This window comes from Coptis chinensis, chromosome 4 (assembly GCF_015680905.1).
Source record: "Coptis chinensis isolate HL-2020 chromosome 4, ASM1568090v1, whole genome shotgun sequence".
NCBI classification, from domain to species: Eukaryota; Viridiplantae; Streptophyta; class Magnoliopsida; order Ranunculales; family Ranunculaceae; genus Coptis; species Coptis chinensis.
In genome coordinates this window covers 107,354,407-107,376,299 of record NC_141459.1, presented here as the reverse complement: position 1 = coordinate 107,376,299, position 21,893 = coordinate 107,354,407, and the positions used below count along the sequence as shown (strand labels likewise).

Sequence of the window (21,893 nt, the reverse complement as noted above, 5' to 3'; positions counted from 1 at the left end):
TTGGAGATAGCAAACTCATTCTATAAGTGGGATCTAAAGTTGCACGTGGTCATTGATCCCAAAAGGTCGACACGGTCACATTATTCTATTTCTAGCACACACAAATATCTATGGTCACACGTGGCAGTAGCTGACAAGCTAACAAATCTATTTCCCATGTCAGTTCAACACTTTAACCAGAGCATAGCTCAAAACTTCATTTCTCACTTCACAAGCAAAAAAAAAAAAAAAAAAAAAAAAAAAATCTTCCTCTTCTCGTCTCTTTAACTTCACATCAACTTATAAACAACCCCTCTTAAATCCCACAACCTCAAATACAACAACTTTTCACAAACACAGAATCTCATTCCCTTCTTCTCATGATCCGAAACTTGGCAGAATCACTTGCACTGCTGTTTCCTTCGCTGAAAGGTACTTCAAAGTATATATTTTACTCCTTTCCTCAATTTTGCGTAGCCCCTTTTGATAGTTTTGTGTGTAAGTAATGATCAATGACTAAAAATGTGTTCTTTTTTATGTTAATAGAGAAAATATGTCGAAACAAGGAAGTGGGAAAGTTAAGATTAAGGTTCGTTTAAATCACCAAGTTAAGTTTGGTGAGACTGTGGCAATGTTTGGGTCTTTGAAGGAGTTGGGATCATGGAAGAAAAGTTTTAAGATGAATTGGACTGAGAATGGGTGGGTTTGTGAGGTGGAATCCAGAGGAGGTGAATCTGTTGAGTTTAAATTTGTTGTTGTGATGAGTGATAAGAGTTTGAATTGGGAAGGAGGTGATAATCGAGTTTTGAAGCTGCCGAATGGCGGTAGTTTTGATTTGGCTTGTCATTGGAATAAGACTGCTGAAAATGTAGAGCTGATACCTTTCGGTTCACTTGATAATATTGAATTGAAGGAAATTAAGGATGGGTCTAAGAATGCCGAGGTGGAGAATGTAATTGGAGGAGAGCCAAGTCCTTTTGTTGAGCAATGGAAAGGGAGAGCTGCATCATTTATGAAGTCTAATGAGCATAGAGATAAAGAAGGAAGCAGGAACTGGGATACTAGTGGTCTTGAAGGCTTTGCTTTGAACTTAGTGATAGGTGGTCGGAATTGGCGGCGAAAGGTATGATTCTTCATTGTAGTAGTTTTTAATTGCCACGAACTTTGACATGCAAATTGCGGGCTGGAATCCAACTTTTGGCTGATGCCATTCAATCAAAGTTGGATTCGTCTTACAATTCTCCATCTATTATTAACCTTCTCTCAATCTTCTTAGTTCCTGAAATCCTTTTCTAGTTATGTCAGTTGTTTGTTTAAAATATCTTCCTTCTGCGTTATGGTTGTTGGTTTACTGGTTATTCTGTGGAATGCCATTAATCTATGTAGACTGCGATCTTTCTTCTCTGTTAAACTTAATATGGTCTTTACATTTTAAAATATTTGCCTCTGTATGCAATGCAGCTAGAAGTTGTCCGTGAACTGTTGGTAGGTACGGAAACTGGTGATCGCTTGGAGGCTCTGATATACTCTTCTATCTATCTTAAGGTTGTGCAATTATTGCTTGCTTCAAGTGTTGTTATTGAATTAGTTTTTACAGGCCTTAAGCTTATGGCAATATGTTTCTTGTGCAGTGGATAAATATAGGGCAAATTCCATGCTTTGAAGATGGGGGTCATCACCGACCAAACAGACACGCTGAGATTTCTAGACTCATATTTTGCGAACTGGAGAGTATGTAATACAGGAAGGATGCATCTCCCCTGGTAACTTTGTTTGACGGAGTACTTTTATGCACATTTTCTTTATTGAACCTAACAGTCAAACCGCACTTCTATTGCTAAAGAGTTCTTTTTCTTTATTGAACTATATTCAGGAGATACTTGTTATTCGCAAAATTCATCCATGCCTTCCATCATTCAAGTCAGAATTTACTGCGTCTGTTCCCTTTACTCGAATAAGATATATTGCTCATCGGAATGACATCCCCCATGATCTCAAGGTTATATATATCTTGAATTGCTTGGTGCAGTGATTAAAATTTTGTTGTCTTGTATTAAGTACTGATTCTGTTGCATTGTCCAGCAAGAAATCAAGCATACTATACAGAACAAGCTTCATCGTAATGCAGGCCCAGAAGATCTCATTGCTACCGAAGCAATGCTTGCCAGAATTACGAGGAACCCTGGGGAATATAATGAAGCATTTGTAGAACAATTTAGAATATTTTATAATGAACTGAAGGACTTTTTCAACGCAGGAAGGTATTTTGCATGATTCCTTTTGAATATGACCTGACACGCACAACATATACATGCTATTCTCAATGAATGTCGCGGTTCTCCTTATTTAACAAGATTTATTTATAACTTCACAATGTTCGCATGTTCTTATTATTTGTTTTGTGAATTTTCCGAAAATGACCCTCATGATACATGAAAAAGAAAAATAATCCACAGAATCTTCTGAATGGGTTATTATTTGTTTTGGTTTATCAAAGCTTCATGTGCAATTACTTACTGATGATGCAAGTTCAACTTTTTTTTTCTACATAACTACTTGATAGGCATATGAAAGATGCTGCTCATGTCTGTCCAAATGACCATGTCACACAGTTATGATCTACTTACTTAGTTGCTCAAAGGATCTTACTACTCCAGAGATGAAATTTTGTTAGAGTCCCCGCCTCCCTGGACTTTATAGTTGGCATGCATATTGTCTAGATAACCCGTTTTTGTGTGGTTAGTTTTGTAGTAGGTTGGTTCTTCTTCTCCTCCTCTCTCTCTCAAACAATTTTCACAAGTACTTGGTTCCTCTTCTTTTCTTTGGTTTGCTCGCCTTATGAGTTGTTATTTAAAAACAAAGTTAAGTACTTGAATTATCGTCCGCGAAACCGTTCTAGGAATTAACTTTACTTTATTTCTTTTGTGGAATTCAGTAACCGTAGCTATAGATATAAGTGATTTAATTTTTATGTGAAAAATAGAATCGGCGACAGATTTGGTGTGATAACTCTTACACGTGCTATTGCAGCCTCACGGAGCAACTTGAATCAATTAAGGATTCTCTGGATGGAAAAACCTTATCAGCTCTTTCTTTATTTCTAGAGTGCAAGAAGGTATTTATGTTGTGCTTTAATTGCTTTGTTCTCATTTCTAGGTGAAAGTTATAGTTTCACCCAAATCAGTTATGCTGTTAATCAAGCAGAGCTGACATATGCTACACAACTCAGGTTCTCTATATTGATTTTTTCTTAGACTCCTAATGAACTAGAATTGCAAGTAATCAGAATGTTGTTTCATCGATAGAAAATTTAATTAATGTCCACACGAATGAAAGATGGAAAGGCTAAATATACTCATTTCGGTCACTTGAATGCGTTGGGGCAAATAAACTCAGAAAAATCTATATATAGTTTGTGGAGGTCATATGGACCTACATAACGTGGGTACTCTCAATAGATCCTAATCTTGAACAGCAAATGGCTAATATATGGGGTGAACTGTATTTTGCAGAGTTTAGACAAAGTGGACGAACCCAGCAATTTCTTGAAGAAGGATGGGGATGATCTACTGATGAAAGCGTTGCAATTTTTGTCGTCTTTAAGAGCACTGCTTGTGAAAGGTTTTGAAAGTGGCCTTCGGAATGATGCCCCTGATGCTGCAATCGCAATGCGTCAAAAGATCTTTTGAGATAAGATAAATACTTAATTATCATGTTTCATGATGGAGTGGTTTCCTGAAGTAAAACATTTTTCCTAAATGATCTTGCTCCTGTGCAGTGGCTTTGTGAGATTGGGCTTGAGGACTACTCTTTTGTTCTTTTAAGCAGGTACATTTAAAAGATTCCTCTGATTTAGTTCTTATTATGTGCAATAGTTATGGTCTATTTTCAAGTACTATTTAGTCTTTCTGTCTGGGGTAATGCGTTACAGATTTTTTTTATGATCAGAGGTAAATATTTATTAGTTGATACTCTCACAAATAGTATTAACACGTAACAAGAAAAAGAAGGCAATAAGCACCTTTCTTGGCGGAATGAGGACTTATGAACAAGGACTTAAAAAAACAATCCATTATAAGCTGTTTCAGGTGTTTGACTGAAGGTCAAATATCTATGTTTTCATTTTGTTTTTATGAATTTTATCGCAATTACGCATCATGCTTCCACTGCATCAGCTTTGTAGAGCCCATAGCTCAGGGCGGTGTACACATTACATTGGAACAATGTGGTTTCTGTGGTAGTCCAGCTTGCCTAAGTAATAGTAAAGGAAGAGAACATAACCAAGCTGTTAGGAAAAGAAGGATAATTAGGTTATTATGTAAGGATATAGTAGTCATTTGTTAAAGTGCAGTTAATGAGTTCATCAAATGATGTAAAATGCCGAATGTTCATGTTGAGAACTATAATGTACAAATTTCAAGCAAAATCTCATTTTGGCACCTCTTTAACTTATAGGTTGCTCGTGGTGATAATAGTGGCGGAGAAGCCATTCCTATGTTATTGAGAATCCCTCGATTTTTTGATCCTTGGGGCGGTTATGATATGATAGGATTTGGAGATATTCTCTTCCCTGGTTTACTTATCTCATTTGCTTTCAGGTACTATTTCATGTAGTATTTTACTAGGAAACTTGGTATGGATGTTCGATAACCTAGAGAATGATGGGAAAGTATAACAGAGCAAATAAATCAGTAGATAGTAAAAGAGAACTATTTTGTTCCATAAATTGATGAAAGAATTAATTGTAATCCTCGAAAGTTGTCGGATGGTACTATGAAACTATTGAAGAAGTCCTTTGGTTGAAGGAGAAGTGCTTACGCATACAAATAATAAGGAAATTTGTGGAGAAACTAAAAGATTTATATAGCTATTATGCTATGTGGTCATTTTTTTTGACCCCCTCTTAACTAAACTAATTTTTGTTTCTTGGTAAAGAACAAAAGTTTGAAATGCTCACAATAGCTATTAAGTGCTCTATAGTTGCTATAAGTCTCTCTAGCTGAGGAATATAAGGATGAAGCATTATATTATAAATAGAAATGAAAGTATGTATAGTGCTCTATTGTTTCACTGTTTGTATGTTTTATGGGTTCACTTGGTTTATGCAGATATGACAGAAAAAGTAAGAAGGGCATCTTCAATGGATACTTTCTGTGGTTGGTGATTGGTTATGGACTTGGTGAGTCTCAATTCAGCAGAATTCTTGAAAATCTGTTTCTGAAATAATTTCCACCCGTCCTCTTTCCCATTCCGAGTACAATAATCTCAAAATGCGCTTTCAGTTTCCTTTTCTCTGTATTTCTTTATATATTCGTTTGTGCATTTATTAACAGAGGGTTTTTTCCACCTATTGGATGCAGGTCTCTTCCTTACATATCTTGGTCTATACTTGATGGATGGGCATGGCCAACCTGCACTCCTCTACCTTGTTCCATGTACTTTAGGTAATGAAATGCTAGATGCCATTTGAAGTTGTTTTCGATTACAGACTACATTTTTTTTTTATCTTGATCTATAATTTCTTTTCCTGATTTTTCTGTCCAGGGGTGGTTGTTATACTGGGTTCCATTAGGGGAGAGCTGAGACATCTTTGGAACTATGGGAGTGATGAATCCACGTCCAGTGAACGTTCGGGAGAAGCTTGAAGCTTAGACTTGTATTTAGCAGAAAATAAGAGCTGCCCAGAAAAGGATTACATACTTCTGATATAATGATAGCTTAATTTAACGAAGAGAAGCACCGATTTCGAGATAATGCTTGCTTGCCCTTAGTTTTTGTTTGCAAGAAGCTTGCTGTTGCTTAACAATGAAGTTCAATTGTATTGCTGTGAAATTAAAAAGTAATTATACAATTCAATGTTTGTTGTGCCATATACTCCATTGGCCATTGCTACAGAAACTGCAATGAAAGTCCATGTTTATATGTGTATATGTAAAAATATGTTTCAATCCTCCGTGTGCGCATTTGTTTAGTTCTTCGGAATCTGTAATTGTCTTTATTGTTATAACCCTGTTAAGATTGCTGCTAAGACTTATCAGTTTCTCATAATTAATAAACTAAAGTGTTCGAAGGGCCACTACCAGAACACTTCTTCTAAAGCAGACATGTACGTGTCAGCTTGTGTTTTTCTACTGTGTCTTGAAGGAGAATCGATCCTGTGTCTCTATGCTTGAATGCTTATCTATGACTCTGCATGCGACTTGTGTCTTCTTCTTTTGTTAATCCTCTAGTATATACTTGGATAATCCTCTTCATCCATTGCATTTAGGCTGACAGTCAAAACTCTTATGAGTTACTGAGTCTAAACTTCTTTCAGAATGAAGAGATCAATTTCAGAATGCAATGTCTTACGATATTTGCGTCTATGATTTGATGAGCCTAATTTTTTGCACTTGGTGGTTTGAGCATTCAGTACATGGATTTAGATGAGAATTGGTTGATTTGCTGCCAGACCAGTATGTGTTTGTTTATCAGTTACTTCAGAGCTAAAAACGTTATGCTGGAGACAATCAATTTACACATCCGGTCGTATATATTATAAAATGTTAAAACTCAAGCAAATATAGATGTGGTCAATGGCAAAAGTAATTTATATACTATGTGCTCAATGGCAGAAGTAGTTGACCTTTGATTTGTGGTACAAAGATTCATGAATAGCTATTAGATGTGCACTATACAAAACCGACAAAAATAAGTAGAGAACCCTGCCGACTTTAATTTTTCAGAAACGAACTGAGGTGCAATGAATCTTCATCAGTATACTAGTACAACAGATTGTTCAATACCTTGGCTTCATAAACGGTAGTTACTCATCATGAGTTACGGCACTCTTTTTGTCACACGCACAAGATATTGGGCCGTAGAGACAGATGCGTAGATCTCCCTGGACCTTTAGCTGGTGAAAATGGCTTTTATACAAGTCCCAAAACTCTTCACTGCCAAAGGAAACAACAATAAAGTCTATACAGTGAGGATTTTAATACAAAAAGTTTTGATGGATGTCAAGCAGAATTAACAACACAAAAAAACCAAGGCTCGGATTTTTTTTAAATCTATAGAGTTCCATAGCTATACCTGACTTGCGGAAGAGCAAGCAATGAATAGCCTTTTGCATCTGTGTGCATGTCCATCACAATCACTGATAGCCTCGAAAGCCCCAAAGCATCCACGTCAATTAACTTTTTAATCCTGGACATAAAATTTAACACTAAGTCACACATTACAAGATGGAGGTGTAGCAGGTGCTCAGAGCATTGACGCAAGTCATTAGAAGATCCAAAATTTGGAGTCGATTTTGTTGACATATAAATCATATGATGCAGTAAGTATGCTCAATCACTCATTCACTTGTCATAGCCAATCTGAGGCCCCTCTTATGGTTTCCTTAATCTATTTAAAACAATTAGACGATTAACTTAATTTATTTCGCTAATTTGGACTTTGAATAAGATCTTTTCACTGATTACTTCGGTACCATCAGTTAGCCTACACCAAACAACAGAAACGAATGTGATACATTACTGAATTTTTATCACTTCTAATGGAAAGCCCTATTGCCATCAAGATCTGATAATAGATTGATCTAGGAAAGATTTTCTTTTGTAAGTAAAATTTATTAATTAGGATGCAACAAGGATACAAATGTGAGAGAGAATCTCACTAACATGGTGCAAACCGACATCCCAAGTCCTAGTGCCCGTTCTAAAGAACTCCTTAATTAAGGTTACACCCCTATGACAACCGACGTACAACTCCCAACCAACTACATTCCGAATGTTAGACAAGAGATTCCAATTTTCAAGCCCATCACTAGCGAATAGGCTTTGGTAGTTTTGGTGATGTCATCTAGCAGAGATCAATAAATGAAACTTTTCAACTATTTGTAGGGAAAAGAAAATCGTGAATGTTCTTAATCTATAAATCATAATAACTTGGACATTATGAATGCAAGGGAACCTGAGAAGCTCCAACGATCTTATAGCAGATGTACTGATAAGTGATAACAATAATTGCTGGGTTCCCTGGATCAACAGTTCCCTCTAAAAGCTTCCCTTCGAAGAGCTCTTCTATGACGTTCCAAAAGCATCCTTCATATGTGTGCTTAAAGCCCCAGCATCCTGATCCAGATCCTGAGATAGCTCCAGATCGAATAGATGTATCTGGACACAAAAAAATCATAAAACAAATTACAGCATGAGTTGATAAAACAAGAAATGTTAAGATGCCCACTATAAAATTGGATTCGGAATCGTGCAATAACCACTTAGAAACTTATTGTTGGTATAGAGTGCCAGACACAGTTTAGTTTGCCATCGTACAAAATATTAGGAAAATTCTCCAGAACTAGTTATGAATGAGAAAACAACATTTTACAAAATATCTACATTACAGTTAGATAAATAACTAGGCACATTGGCATTTGGTGTCAAAGTATCCAGAATGGATTACTGCCTGCTACTTGTTTAGTAAACGATATTCGCAGCATTTTGAGGTAGAGTATGATCAAATGATCTGCAGTGCAAATGGTTTTCCATATCTAAGAAACAAATCCCATTGTTTCTCTAACTACAACTACAAGTTATCAACAATGTAGCTATACAAACACTAACAATGAACTTCAACATTAACAGTTTCCATAGAAACAAAAACCCTTTTTCTTCCGCATTGCAAATACCCCTTACAGTGAAATCAATTTCCCAACATTTTTAAAACATAAAAAAGAAGAAGAAAAGGTGCATTATTCAGACTGCAGCTTACCTTCAGAACCCTGGACTGTTTCTTTTCCTCTTCACTGAAGTAGGTGTCATATTCAATAAATTTTCCAGCCTAATTACAGGGAAATTTTCAGTGAGTTGCAATAAAATGAAATCACCTCTAAAATTATTCAATCCTACTAAAAACTCTCTTACCTTTTCATATCTTTTTGAAGCCTTACATATTTTCCAGCTTTGAATGTTACATTTCCTTCCTCTTTCTTCTTACCAGAGGCTTCAATTTTCTCAGGTGTGTTCATGTCCCACGATTCTCTCTCCTATTGATAGAAAATGAAAATTTTAAATTCACTCATAAAGGCACAATGCAAGAGCCGTACAAAGAGAAATCACACTAAAGATACCTTGACAAAGGATTCAAGCTCAACTTCATAGTATAGTATAATGTGGAATTTGGGGGAACAACAACCATTTCTTGCTTGGATTCAGATGAACCGAAACCATTTCTTCATTGTCATGACAGCTCTATCAAGTCCATCAATAACTTGCTCTGCAAAATGTAAAGACTACACTTCAGTATCAAGTTTAATGATGATAACAAAGAAAGCATGCCAAATCCAGCGACGTGAAAAATTACCTTCATCCATCTTGAACTCAAATAGCTCATCATCTTCAGAAACACAGTTCCATCTTGCAATTTCCCAATAAGTTTCACTGTCAGACAAATGAGATAATATTAAGCTTTATTATTAATTGAAAAAATAAATATAATTAATGAATACTGAAATGAAGAAAAAGGGAAGGACCTCTTCTTCTCCTTCAATTGGGCTTCTGTAAAACACCAAATCTTCTTCATGTTTTCGTTCAATTGTGTAATCAAAAATGATAAATTAATTTTCCGCCACAAGAACTAACTCAGTTTCTGCTTTTTTTAATATCTTTCCTATCAATTTCAATGATGGGAACGTGGGTTAAGATGCTCCAGTCCTCCTCTCTGCTACGTTCTCTCGTAATAATATTGCAGTAACTGATTTCCAATTTGCGAAGCATGGTGAGTGGTTTCAACTCTTCTGGCTTGAAATCAAGGAATTCGCATGAATAAAAAGTCAATTGTTGAAGTGACGTGAGTTGGTTTAATCCTTGGGGGAGAGAGGAATGCGGAGAACTCGAGATTTGAAGAGATTTGAGGTTGTTGTTGTGGGTGAGGGACATTAACGATTTTGAAAGAACACCTACATCGTAGAATAATTCCAGAGTTTCAAGCCGAGGAGGAAAAAGGTAGTGCGGTTCCACCATCAAATTTGGGCAATAATAAAGGGACAAGGATGTAATATTGGACATCATTCTCATCCAAGTAGGGAGCGTGGATCCAGCATAGTATCTTATTACCAATCGTTCCAAGCTTTCTTTATGTGGTTCCAGATTTTCAAGAACACCTTCCATCCTTCGTATCTCCTCTTCGTTGCTGACGGGTCCAATATCACGCGCAATTATGTCATCTTGGAAATTCAACCACAAGTCTGAAATGTAATTCTTTTTCTGCAATTGTGCCTCTTTAGCCTCATTCACACTTTTTACGTGCCTTAACCCCATAATATCTAGGCTTCCTTTGAGAAAATTGAGATTTCCTAGTTCCCCAATCACGGACCCTTTGTTGCTTCCATCACTCACAACAAACTTACTTAATGTTCGAAGCTGACTCAATCTCTCAATGCTTCCTCGCGGATAATACTTTAGACCACGAGTCCCTTGAACTTCCAGATGTCTTAGGTTAGAAAGCTCTCCAATTCCTTCTGGCAGTTTACAAAGATTTATACACCCGTCAAGCTTCAGTGTTTGCAAATTAACTAGACTTCTCACTGTCTCAGGCAATTCCTTCACTCCTGTAAACGACAAATCAAGATACCGAAGATGTAATAATCTACTCACTTCACTTGGAAGTACTTCAAGGTCATCAGAACGACTCAAGTCTAAGGTCCTAAGACATGTCAATTGGTGTAATGCAGAAGGCACCGACCTGGATGCTGTTCCTACCAACAGCAGCGTGCGTAACTTTTTCGCTTCATATATAGATGGATTCTCTACATCATCAACTGTCAAATGACGAATCTTGTCGTTGCAAATTTTCTCATTATTCACCAAAACAGAGCAATCAGCTTTTGTGAGGAACTGGACAAAGTCATGTACGAGATCATGCATCTTGCATTCAAAAATGTTTCCATCATCGTCTTTCTCAAAATCTTGGAAGAAAGAACGCATCGCCAGAGCATCAAAATACTCGACACCAACCCTCTCTAGCTCTGTTGCTCCATCAGAGCCGAGATAACCTTGAGCCATCCATAGCTTCACCAATTGATCCTTCCAAATGTTGTGGTCTTTTGGAAAGATTGCACAGTACATGAAGCATCGTTTCAAAACTGACGGCAAATCATGATAGCTCAACAAAAGAGCAGGTAAGAAAGTCTGTTCTTGTGTTTTCCAAATGTCATTTTCTAATACACTCATCCAATCTTCTTTTGCTCGTTTGAATCGCATTAGACTTGCTAATGTCTTGACAGCTAGTGGAACACCTTTGCATTTCTTTGCGATTTCTTGTCCAATTCCCTTCAATCTTTCCTGCTCTTGTTGTGTTCTTCCCCAAAAAGCTATATGTCTGAATAAGTCCCAACAGCCATCGTCGGACAACTGTGCAAGCCTGTGTATATAAATTGAACCGATCATTGTCGCAACTGCCTCGTTACGTGTGGTGACGATGATTTTGCTTCCTCGCTCACCACCATTGAGAGATAGCTTCAATGGCTCCCAAAGACCGGAATCTTCAGTCCAAACATCATCTAGCACGAGCAAAAACCGCTTTCCCTTTACTGAGTTGCACAAATGCTGATGTAAAAGTTCCCACCCAGCCACATTTGGTGGCTTCCCTCCAGTAGCTTGTTCAATGATTTCTCTAGCAATCCTCTCACGATCAAAAGGATCAGAAACACAAACCCATATTTTCAGCTCAAAGGTAGCTTCCTTATACACTAGCTGCGCAAGAGTTGTCTTGCCAAACCCACCAGTTCCAACTATTGACAAGATAGGCGTACGGACTTGAGTTTCTTGTTGACTAGTCTCACATAGCAACTTGCTGAGTATCTCTTGTTTGTCATGATCCCGACCGAATATCACTGATACATCCACAACAGAGCTAGTGAGTTGTCGAGGTTCCTCGTGATGATTATGACTCTGAACGAGGCCTAGTTGATTCTTGCTGTGAGCAATCACATCTAGTCCTTCTCTTATGCCTTTAATCCTATGAGCAATGTCGTGGCGTACTCCAACATGTTTAAAGCAAGCACACAGAGATAACAAATAGGAACGCACCCTGTTGGCAACGTGAGGGCCATTAGCAGAAATGAGAATTCGTGTGTTCCATTCATCCAAAACATCCTCTGCATCATACATCACATCTTTGAGCTGTCCCAACCAAACCTTAATTGCATTATCATGTATTTCTTTCTTTTCAGCGTCTTCAAGTACCGCTTTGATCAAAGTGAGATGAGTGTGGAGGTTATTTAATTCTTCACGAACGCCAACCACTAACCTCACCTCCTGTTCAACTTCATTTCGGATGAATGAGGTCAACTGATCCAGGACAACAGAAAGTATCGCTTCAGCCATTTTTTTTATTGATCAACAAAGAAGAAATGAGATACAAAGAAGCTTAGGCTGCTCTAGTAGATTTTGAAGTGTGAAGACTAATAATGGGATAGAAAGACGAAATCAAGGAAAGATACACTGGAGTCAAGTATGCAATGTGAACCATCCAAGCCAAATGAATTATTGATGTTAGGTGAACATGCATGTGGAATTGTGGATGCAATGAATGTGTCTGATAATAGCGCCAGGATGTTTTCTAATGGAAGAGGAAGATCAAATCATGGAGAGATACACTGGAGTCAAGTCCACAGCCTTGTCAGAGACTGGACTCGAGTATGCAATGTGAACCATCCAAGCCAAATGAATTATTGATGTTAGGTTTGAACATGCATGTGGAACAGTGGAAGTGGGGACTCAATGAATGTGTCTGATAAATGAGCCATGATGTTTTCTAATTGGTTGGTTTCTTGTTCATTGCGATGGTTTTAACTGTAACTCTATTTTGGTAAGTGCCAATGTTTTCTAAACTTTCAATCACATTAGGCGTAAAATGTTGACATTTCCTACTATATTCAAAATGCCCAAACAAATGTCTGACAATTACTTTGTAGGCCAGAGTAAAAAAAACAAAACAAAAAAACAAGGTAATTAAGGGTCAACTTGTCTTTTTTGATTTGTCTACTCTTGTTTTTTTCGATGATTTTTTTATTTGTCTACTACTCAAGGAAGCCTTTATTTGGTAATGCAATGAGTTAGTAGTTACTATACTTTTGGATGATTGCTTTTAACCATGTAACTGCCTCATGGTGAATTGGTGAGTGAACAAGTACTGGTGCCTGGTGGTCAGGACAGCGGCCAATTTTATGAAATTTATTATCTTCATTCCTATATATATGCAGATTATTGGACTCACCATCTTACGATAAATCAACAGGCCGTGGCTTCATATTGTAAGAAGTCAAACGACAGAATCGTGCAACATATCAAGCTCGTTGTATCAGTTTATTTTCATTTGCATATTGTCCTACAGTAAGGAAAGTAAAGTTAAGGCAAACATTGGAATTGACTATGAAGGGCGATACCACACATTGATGAGAATAAACTGTGTAATATGTGTTCATTCATATTAGGATCACAAAGAATCCACAAAGTATAGCAACTTTTGCACAAGATAGTGTAGAATATAGTACAGTTATCAGCCCCTTAAAGAAAAGCCGCCAAAACAAAGATGGTTCTATTCAAAGCAGAGAATCCATCAAACATAGCTGTAAAACTGTAAAATTGTCTAAAGTGAAGTTTGGGAGATAAGTGGTAAAACGCGCCAAGTTCAAGGGTGAAAACTGCATTTTTGCCTATGTAAAAGTTCCTTGCATTTCCCTTCCATTAAGTGAATGAAGTCATGTATAAGTGCCTAAGTCTAATACCACTTCAATCAGATAGTTGCCAGAACCGATTGCAATTCATTGGAGGAGACCTTGATTGGTGGAATAATTTGGAGTGGAGGACGAAACTATCGAGTCCAGATTCGCTGCTCTGTCCCAACTCATTCAATCATTAAAAAGAATAGCGGTGGCGTCCTGGAGCAATGAACGGCCTCAACAAGAATATATATGATCTTTAAGACTAATAGTCAAAGGGGCGCTTGAAACTTGGATACTACAGTTTTTGTTTACATTTATGCATCTTTGTTACAGAGACTTCTTAGTCTCTTATTGCTGTGTTTACTATGAGTGTGATATGATCTTTTGCTCTACCTATTTTATCTCCATATACCTTAATGAATATGCACTTGGAATTTGGACTATATATATTCTACAGAGAGATGCAAAATGCATGCAAGCCTGGGATAGAATCTGTTACAAAGCTCTTATCTGATCTCAGGTATATAGGGCTAAAGAGAGGGACAGATGCAAGACAAATATAATTCCTACACTGTATTTGCAGATGCACGTGGAACCATACGAAACACAGAACATCAGCCTCAGACTCCGCAATTGGTTTTCCACCATGCACAAGAAATGAAACTTTCAGTGATAAACTGGGTTATACTTCAAGAGCAAAGAACTCTTGTTGGTAACATCCTCATTTACGGTGTAATCTATCTATACCCTTTCGTTTTCATCCCCATTTCACTCTGTGACTAAAAGGACTAGGCCATGTACCAAATAACGTGTTCCTTTTGATGAGATGGTTATCGTCTTATGAAAGCACTTTCAATGCAAATGTGCAATTAGAATGGTTGTGGTGTGAATGTGTGATCAGACAAGGTTGCTGACTTGTGCATTACGACTTGATATTCAAAGGTTCTGGAACCACTCTGACTCTGCAACCACTGCAAGTGCCCATTTTATGATCTGCTAAAATAATTGTTTCTGGCCTGGGGTTATGTAGGGCATTAAACCATTAAATTAAACAAGCTGACCATAGATGAAAAGTGTTTGGGTGAGAACTCACGCAAACACACTAATGATCTTGTTGGAGAGGTTGATATGGAGTGAGAGAGACTGTACCACCAATGGCTGCCTACGTATCCAAATTGTTCTCTGGAATCAAGTCTCAAAAATGCACGTAGTTCTTTGTTTGAAATGATTGTTGGGTATTTATAGGAATCTTATTGCTAAAAATACCCTTTCCTTATTTGACGAGATATTTCCCTCTTTGTATGAAATCTTTCCTAAAGCTTCATATGGAAAAAATCCTTGACATATCTCCGGACCTATATATATAACTTGTGTGTCATATTAGTGGGCAAAGTCATTGCTTCAATAGAGGGCATGCCCGAATGCCACATTAGTAGACAAGCCGGGTCGCCACAAGATGGCGAATGGGCTGAAGTTCGCCTCATTAGTGGCCGGCTCTTTATAGTGGTACCCAACGATTGTCGCTCGTAGGGTACAAGTACAAGGGTACATACACCCCTCTTTGCGGATGGATGGAATCTGCTCCTTCACGGCGAAGAATAGACATCATATTACTATAAAAGAATGAAACAAGTGTGGTCACAATTTCTGCGATGCCACGCTAATAACTTAGTTAAGGTACTTAACTTCGTAATGCTTTGAATTAAGTGTCGATCGTGCACAACCTCTTTTATAATCAAGAACACCTAGGTGATAATGTAAAATTTGGGAAACGAAATTTCATTTTGTTGATAGACACGATAAACCGGGTTTGCATTTATATAGTCATTCCCGCTTGATTGCTATGTGATTTGTGATGAGTGGGGTAAGGTATTGTAAATGCTAACCCCACGATTTTCTCGCGTGGGTCAAGATATTGCATATGCAAGTCCCGCGGATCTTGATGCGTGGAGTAAGGTGTTGCGCACGAAACTCCACGACTTTGTGATGCGTGGAGTAAGGTTTTGCAAACACAAACTCCACAACTTTTGACGCGTGGAGTAAGGTTTTGCAAACGCCAACTCCACGACTTTTGATGCGCGGGGAGTAAGGTTTTGCAAAACGCAAACTCCACGACTTTTGATGCGTGGAGTAAGGTTTTGCAAACGCCAACTCCACGACTTTTTGATGCGTGGAGTAAGGTTTTGCAAACGCAAACTCCACGACTTTTGATCGCGGGAGTAAGGTTTTGCAAACTCAAACTCCACGACTTTTTGATGCGTGGAGTAAGGTTTTGCAAACGCAAACTCCACGACTTTTTGATGCGTGGAGTAAGGTTTTGCAAACGAAAACTCCACGACTTTGAATTTGTGTAGGTTAAATACCAACCTCACCTAAACTAAGGTGGTGGTGACTGAACTAGAGTGCTTTGGTTTGTACATTGCTTTTGAGGAATTTATATACACCGTATGCGTCTTCTTTCGAATGGAAGTCAAATATGGAAGAATGAAATTTTATTGATGATTTCAAATTTGAAACAACATAGCTAGTCCGTCTCATGGACAAACACTAAGGAGTCGCCACTCAAGCTACCAATTTGTACTAATGGGAAACCAATTTAACGATAAAAACGCCTAAGATGGAGCGCATTCCATGGTTTCCGGGGAGAGGGGTCCCAAAATTGTCTTGAAAAATATGCCTTTAGAAGCAAGACGGTCAATGATAAGAGGTCCTTCCCGCCGCCAGCCTCCCTTCCACCTTTCGATGATCTTTGATTGTCTACACAAGACCCACCCGCTGGATGAAAAACTTTCAAAAGCGAAGCTTCTTGTCATATTGCTTCTTCATTGCGGCTTGGTAATGGAGGAGACGAAAGCAATACTTTCCTCAAGCAAGACTTCATCTAGATTGGCCTTTGAATAAGCTACTAATTCGCCATTATGGCCATCATTTAAAGGCGCAAAATGCTGGTCGCCTCAAAGAAAAATTTCCGCGGGTAATACCGCCGCCTCCATACGCCAAAGTTAAAGGTGACATTCCCCGGCCGAGCTTTGGAGTTGTTCTATATACCCATAGAACGGCCGGTAACTCCCCTTGTCCACTTGCCTTTAGCCCTGTTCGAAATCGACGTTTGAGGATTGCTAAGATGGATTTATTTGTCGCCCGGCCCCCCGTTGCTTCAGGGTGATAGGGTGCGTAAAAAATTGTCTTTGAATATGGAGACTAGCACAAAGCCCGTGTATTTTCTTCGCGATCAAATTGCTTTCCATTGTCCGATATTAGCTCGTGGGGATACCAAATCGGCAAATTATATCCTTCCATAGGAACCGTCTGACGTCCGAAGCTTGTATGTGCACCAAAGGTTGTACTTCTGCCCACTTGGTAAAGTAATCTGTAGCTATGAGGAGAAAGCGAACATTCCCTGGAGCTCTAGGTAGGGGCCCAATGATGTCTAAACCCCATTTTGCAAATGGCCATGGTGAGAAAATCGGGTGTAGCTCAGTGGCTGGAAGAGTACCCAAATGATAGTGTTTCTGACAAGGAATACATGTCTGGGAAATGTTTTTCGCATCCAATTGCATATGAGGCCACCAATATCCTTTAAGCGTCATTGCCTTATGAGCCAAACTTCACCACCGAATGATTTCCGCGATATCCCCTGGATGGATTTCTTGTAGCACGGCCTGTTCCTTCTGTGTTGTGAGACACCTCAGCATAGAGACAATGAATTACCTTTCCTGTACAATTGCAGAGTTCCTGTGGATGAAGATACGAGTATAAACTTCCATGAGTCTCTTTTGACGTTATCTGCGATCTTGGGCTCTGCAGGGACTATGCCATTGCGTAGAAATGCAATGACCGGTGTGCGCCTTCCAATCGTCGATGTCTGCCACGATATTTGGGTAAGTGAAGTTGTCGGGATCTTCTGTAATTTCGTCGTCACCTTGATCGTTACTTTCAGGTATAGAGCAAGAGTCTGCATCATTTTCTTGAAGAGTCATGTTTCCATCTTTCTGGGAAGCGTCTTCACTGGGCTTGTCTTGTAGGGGAATATCATACTTCCTTTTCCTCGTATTGACAATATTAATGTCCGATGGTAGATGTTCCCTATCCATACTGAAAAAGCAACACGCGTTGATGTAGATGTCTGTGAGTTGTTCTAAGGACAAGTCAATGCTCGGTCTTCTTGCCGAAATCAACGTTAACTTGTCTTGGTCCATCAATGTCTCTTCTTGATAGATATGCTAAAGCGCCCCCGCATGTCGAACATCATTCCGGTGCCTTTGTATAATCTGGATGGTTTCAAACCGGTGAGCAAGTCTGTGAATTAGGTCTAGGTATGCTTTGCCATTTTATCGCCTCGGGCTTCAAAAGAGCTCGAATTGCCCCCGCCACCAACCGCGGTGAGTCGGTGAAAATTTGTAATTTTCGAACTCCTAAGTCCAAAGTTGTGCGATTACAAGGCACATGACAGCCTTTCATATTCTCGCTACATTATTGGAGGCCTTGAACCCAAAACGAACCGAAGCCAATGGTTGACTTATCCGCTTGATAAAACACATCCTAATCCGAGCCGGATTTGTTGCGGTGAGCCATCCGTGTAAACAATCCATGAATCGGATGAAGGGTCAAGATGTTTTGCAGGTATTTCCTCGCCTCAACTATAGCCGCTTCACTATATAGATAACCGCCGTCTTGGTTGACTTCGGGGACAAAAATCGTCAATAGGAAATCTGCCATTAGGGATGCAAGTGCATGACCCTTTTCTGAAATGCGAGGTTCAAAATTGATGCTATAAGCACTTAAGTAGATATCCCATTCCGCGAGTCTACTTGATTCCTGGGCACTTCGGAAAACTTTGCGTAGAGGATATTCCGTGTATACTTTGATCAGTCTTCCTTGGAAATATGGCTTGAGGCGTCTGGCAGCATGAACCAAGGCTAGAGCAATTTTTTCAATTCTCGAATATCGCGCTCGCCCGTTAGTTAGTTTTTACTAATGAAGAAGATTGGACGACCGCCTTCTCCATCGATGAACAGATCGCACTTATCGCCCAGATCTTAGTAGCGGCCAAGTAAGCTCCAACAGTTGCCCTCAGAAATGGCCGCCAAGATTGGTGGTGCGACAAGGTAGTTCTTAATTGATTGAAAGGCATTTTCACAATCATCATTCCACTTTGCTGAGTCTTTTAACGTCTGAAAGAAAGGATGACACCGGTCCGAGTATTTAGAGATGAAACGATTTAGTGCTGCTAAACGCCCTGTGAGCTGTTGAATCTCCTTTTTTGTTTTTGGAGAGGGCATGGATTGAATGGATCGGATCTGTTCTGGGTTAGCTTCGATGCCTCGACGAGTCATCAAATACCTAGAAATTTTCCCCCGATATCAGTCAACCGAAAGCACATTTCAAAGGATTTAGCCGCATGTTGAATTCACACCAATTCATCAAAAACTGATTGTAAGTCAGAGATGTGATCGCCACTGTGCTTGGATTTTACAACCATGTCATCAATGTAAGCTTCCATTGTCTTGCCCAACATATCTCCGAATATGGTGTTGATCATCCTTTGGTACGTAGCCCCTGCGTTTTTTAAACCGAAAGGCATAACTTGGTAACAAAAAATCCCTTGGTCAGTGATGAATGCAGTTGCTTCTTGGTCTTTAACAGCTAGCGGGATCTGGTGGTATCCCGATACGATCCATAAATGATAAGCGTGGGTAGCCGACGCGGCATCTACCAATTCCGATATTCGGAAAGGGTAGGGATGAATCGGGCAAGCTTTGTTAAGGTTCGTGAAATCAATGCACACTCATTTTACCATCTTTCTTGGGCAATTGCAACCACGCTAGACAACCACCGCGATATGAAACCGGTCGTGATGAACCGAGTTGGTGAGTAACCGATCAATTTCCTCTCGACTTTGAGTTTTCTATCCGGGGCCATGCGCTTTAAAGCTTCTGCCGAACCGGCTTGATGGTAGGATCCATGTCAAGTGTGTGGCATGCAACTTCGGCCGATCCCCGCATCCGCCGACCGAATTAAGCAAAGATCTTTTGTTTTTCCGAGGAGTGCTACCATTTCTTTTTGTTCATTTTTCGTCGGGCCTGCCAAAATGAAAGTTGTTTGTCCGCCTAAATTCCCAATTTGAACTTCTAAGAGGCGGTCGATAGTCGGCGGTCCCTTCATTTTGTGAACTAGCAAGATAAATACCGTAAGCGCTAACTCGATTTAGACACCGCTATGTAATTACATCGAGAATTGTATTTCCCCACATATCCATTCGACGATATTCATCCAAGACTTTCTCGCGGATACCGGGGGAAGCCATCCGTCACCGCCAAGACCTTACAAATTTTGTCGAGATGGAAATTTTACCGCCTGGTGAAAGGTAGAGACTATCATGCATCATGCCGTGGAGCCAGCCTCTTCCTAGGATTGCATTGTACGGGGACTTGCAATTCATCGAGGGAATTCAATGTCAATAGACTTATCCATGAGGTGGTAGAGACTCTTCCTACTCGGAGTTGTTGCGGTTCCGCCAAACCCAATGATTGAGTACTTTCGTAGTAATTAAATTTTCGACATACCGCATGTTCTTGTAGCAACTTTTGCAAAATGACGCCGACAGAGCTTCCAAGATCTATCATGATCGCATTTGAAACTCGCCATAATCCAACGAAGCTTAAATGACGCATACGGACATCATAATGAGGATGATGGACGCCAATTAGATCTCTATCACTAAAACATAGGGGACCAAGCTCGTGGTTTTCGAACGAATTCCTTCAACAAAATCAATGTTATTGACGTGATAAAATTCCCGTAAGAAACCAAACTTTGCTCGTTGTTCACACTTTTGCCTTGTTCGTGAAACATCATTGATTTTGGCATGACCAGCTAGTATGACATTGTGGCCAGTCATTGCTACATTTTGTTTCACCGTTTTTGAAAGCACAAACTCATCTAATTGTCCCTTGTCGACTAGCCTCTCAGATTTTTCCTTGAGGGATCTGCACTCTCCTGTTTCATGGCCGAAATCATTGTGGAAGTGACACCAAAGATTTTTGTCACGTGTAGACTTAGTGTTTTCAGGCAAGGGTAGTGGTGGAAAAAGTAAGTTGCGCCCCTTGATCTTTTCATATATCACATTGTACTTGGCATTTAATGGAGTGAGCTTCATTTCCTCACGAACTGTGTTAACCTTGTTGTATTCTAACTTCTGTTGTGGTCCTTCCGATATGTTTTGCTTCTGTTTGCCTTTACCTTCGTTTGAGTCTTTACTCCGGAAGTCTTTGTCTCTTGAGGCTTTTGATCTAACATCTTCCTCCACGCAATGAACTGGCGTGTTCGTGCAAACAAATCGGATTTTGATTGTGGGGGTCCCGCATAAGGGAGTTGTAAATTCCATTTTTATCAAAATGGACTCCTTCCTTGAATGCATGAATGATCATTACGCCGGGACATCGGTGACCTCTGCTTGCACTTGGCGGAAACGAATTACTTAACTTTGCCAATGCTTCATCCTTTTGCTGCTTGGTGTTGAGCAAGATGTTGACATCCTTAGGGGCGGTCCAATTATGCTTAAACCGATCATGAACCTGGTTTGCTAATTCTCAAAATGACGATAGATTGAGGGCAAGCCGGAAAGCCAACGTAGAGCTTCTCCTTTTAACGTGACGGAAAAAGTTTGCACAAGGGGGTCATCTTTGCGCCATAGAATTACCCCCGCTTTTAAACTCCATAACATGATCGTTTTGGGTCTCCTCCCCGCTTCGTTGAACGTTAGGAAGGTCCGGTTGTTTGAATCCTTTCTCGATGCTCGTGATTTTGTATTTTTAGAGAAAATCTCCCGACGATATCTTCATTTACCGCAAGGTCTTTCCATCGCGGCTTCCGGTGACACCCACATTAGTCATTGTTTTCTTGATGATGTCTTTGATTTGTTGTTCGTGAATGGTGCACCCGTGGCTTCTAGACTTACGACTTGAGGAGTAACTTCACTACGCTTGCATCTCACGGTGTTTGTCGCCCCCGGTTGTTGCTTGCTTCTATATTTGGTCGGTTCCTTTGGGTCAGCGACCCTATGCCGATAAAAAACGGGCTAGGGTGTCCGAACTAGGGACCCATTTCTTTGTGTGTGGCCATATTCTCGGGTGACCGCCATTAACCTCGTGTCAGACGGTTTGTTTGCATTCAAGCCATGTCTAAGGTCATGTTGCAATTG

At 39.5% G+C, this 21,893-nt stretch overlaps 1 protein-coding gene, 1 long non-coding RNA gene and 1 pseudogene across 4 annotated transcripts; 2 read left to right on the top strand and 1 right to left on the bottom strand.

Moving 5' to 3' along the window:
* Positions 1 to 277: 277 nt before the first annotated feature.
* Positions 278 to 5,930, top strand: LOC147506795 (phosphoglucan, water dikinase, chloroplastic-like; annotated as a pseudogene). The gene is made up of 12 exons (XR_015193934.1): positions 278 to 411; positions 526 to 1,102; positions 1,441 to 1,524; positions 1,611 to 1,742; positions 1,853 to 1,978; positions 2,062 to 2,240; positions 3,010 to 3,094; positions 3,492 to 3,807; positions 4,435 to 4,577; positions 5,088 to 5,158; positions 5,340 to 5,423; positions 5,524 to 5,930. The product of XR_015193934.1 is annotated as a phosphoglucan, water dikinase, chloroplastic-like (transcript).
* A 618-nt stretch (positions 5,931 to 6,548) lies between these two features.
* On the bottom strand, positions 6,549 to 12,350 carry LOC147506794 (putative disease resistance protein RGA3). 2 transcript variants are annotated; one of them, XM_086558837.1, is made up of 8 exons: positions 9,497 to 12,350; positions 9,328 to 9,404; positions 9,160 to 9,240; positions 8,889 to 9,010; positions 8,737 to 8,805; positions 7,936 to 8,138; positions 7,054 to 7,167; positions 6,549 to 6,914 (listed from the first exon to the last, which is right to left on the bottom strand). In XM_086558837.1, exon 1 carries the CDS (start codon positions 12,348 to 12,350, stop codon positions 9,606 to 9,608), a length of 2,745 nt encoding a protein of 914 aa, XP_086414963.1. In that variant the 3' UTR covers positions 6,549 to 6,914; positions 7,054 to 7,167; positions 7,936 to 8,138; positions 8,737 to 8,805; positions 8,889 to 9,010; positions 9,160 to 9,240; positions 9,328 to 9,404; positions 9,497 to 9,605. The 2 variants fall into 2 exon arrangements, with proteins under 2 accessions (XP_086414963.1, XP_086414964.1); XM_086558838.1 differs by lacking the exons at positions 8,737 to 8,805; positions 8,889 to 9,010; positions 9,160 to 9,240.
* LOC147506793 (uncharacterized) lies at positions 11,004 to 12,838 on the top strand. The gene is made up of 2 exons (XR_015193935.1): positions 11,004 to 11,143; positions 12,197 to 12,838. It is a non-coding gene; the product is annotated as an uncharacterized LOC147506793 (long non-coding RNA).
* Positions 12,839 to 21,893: the final 9,055 nt, after the last annotated feature.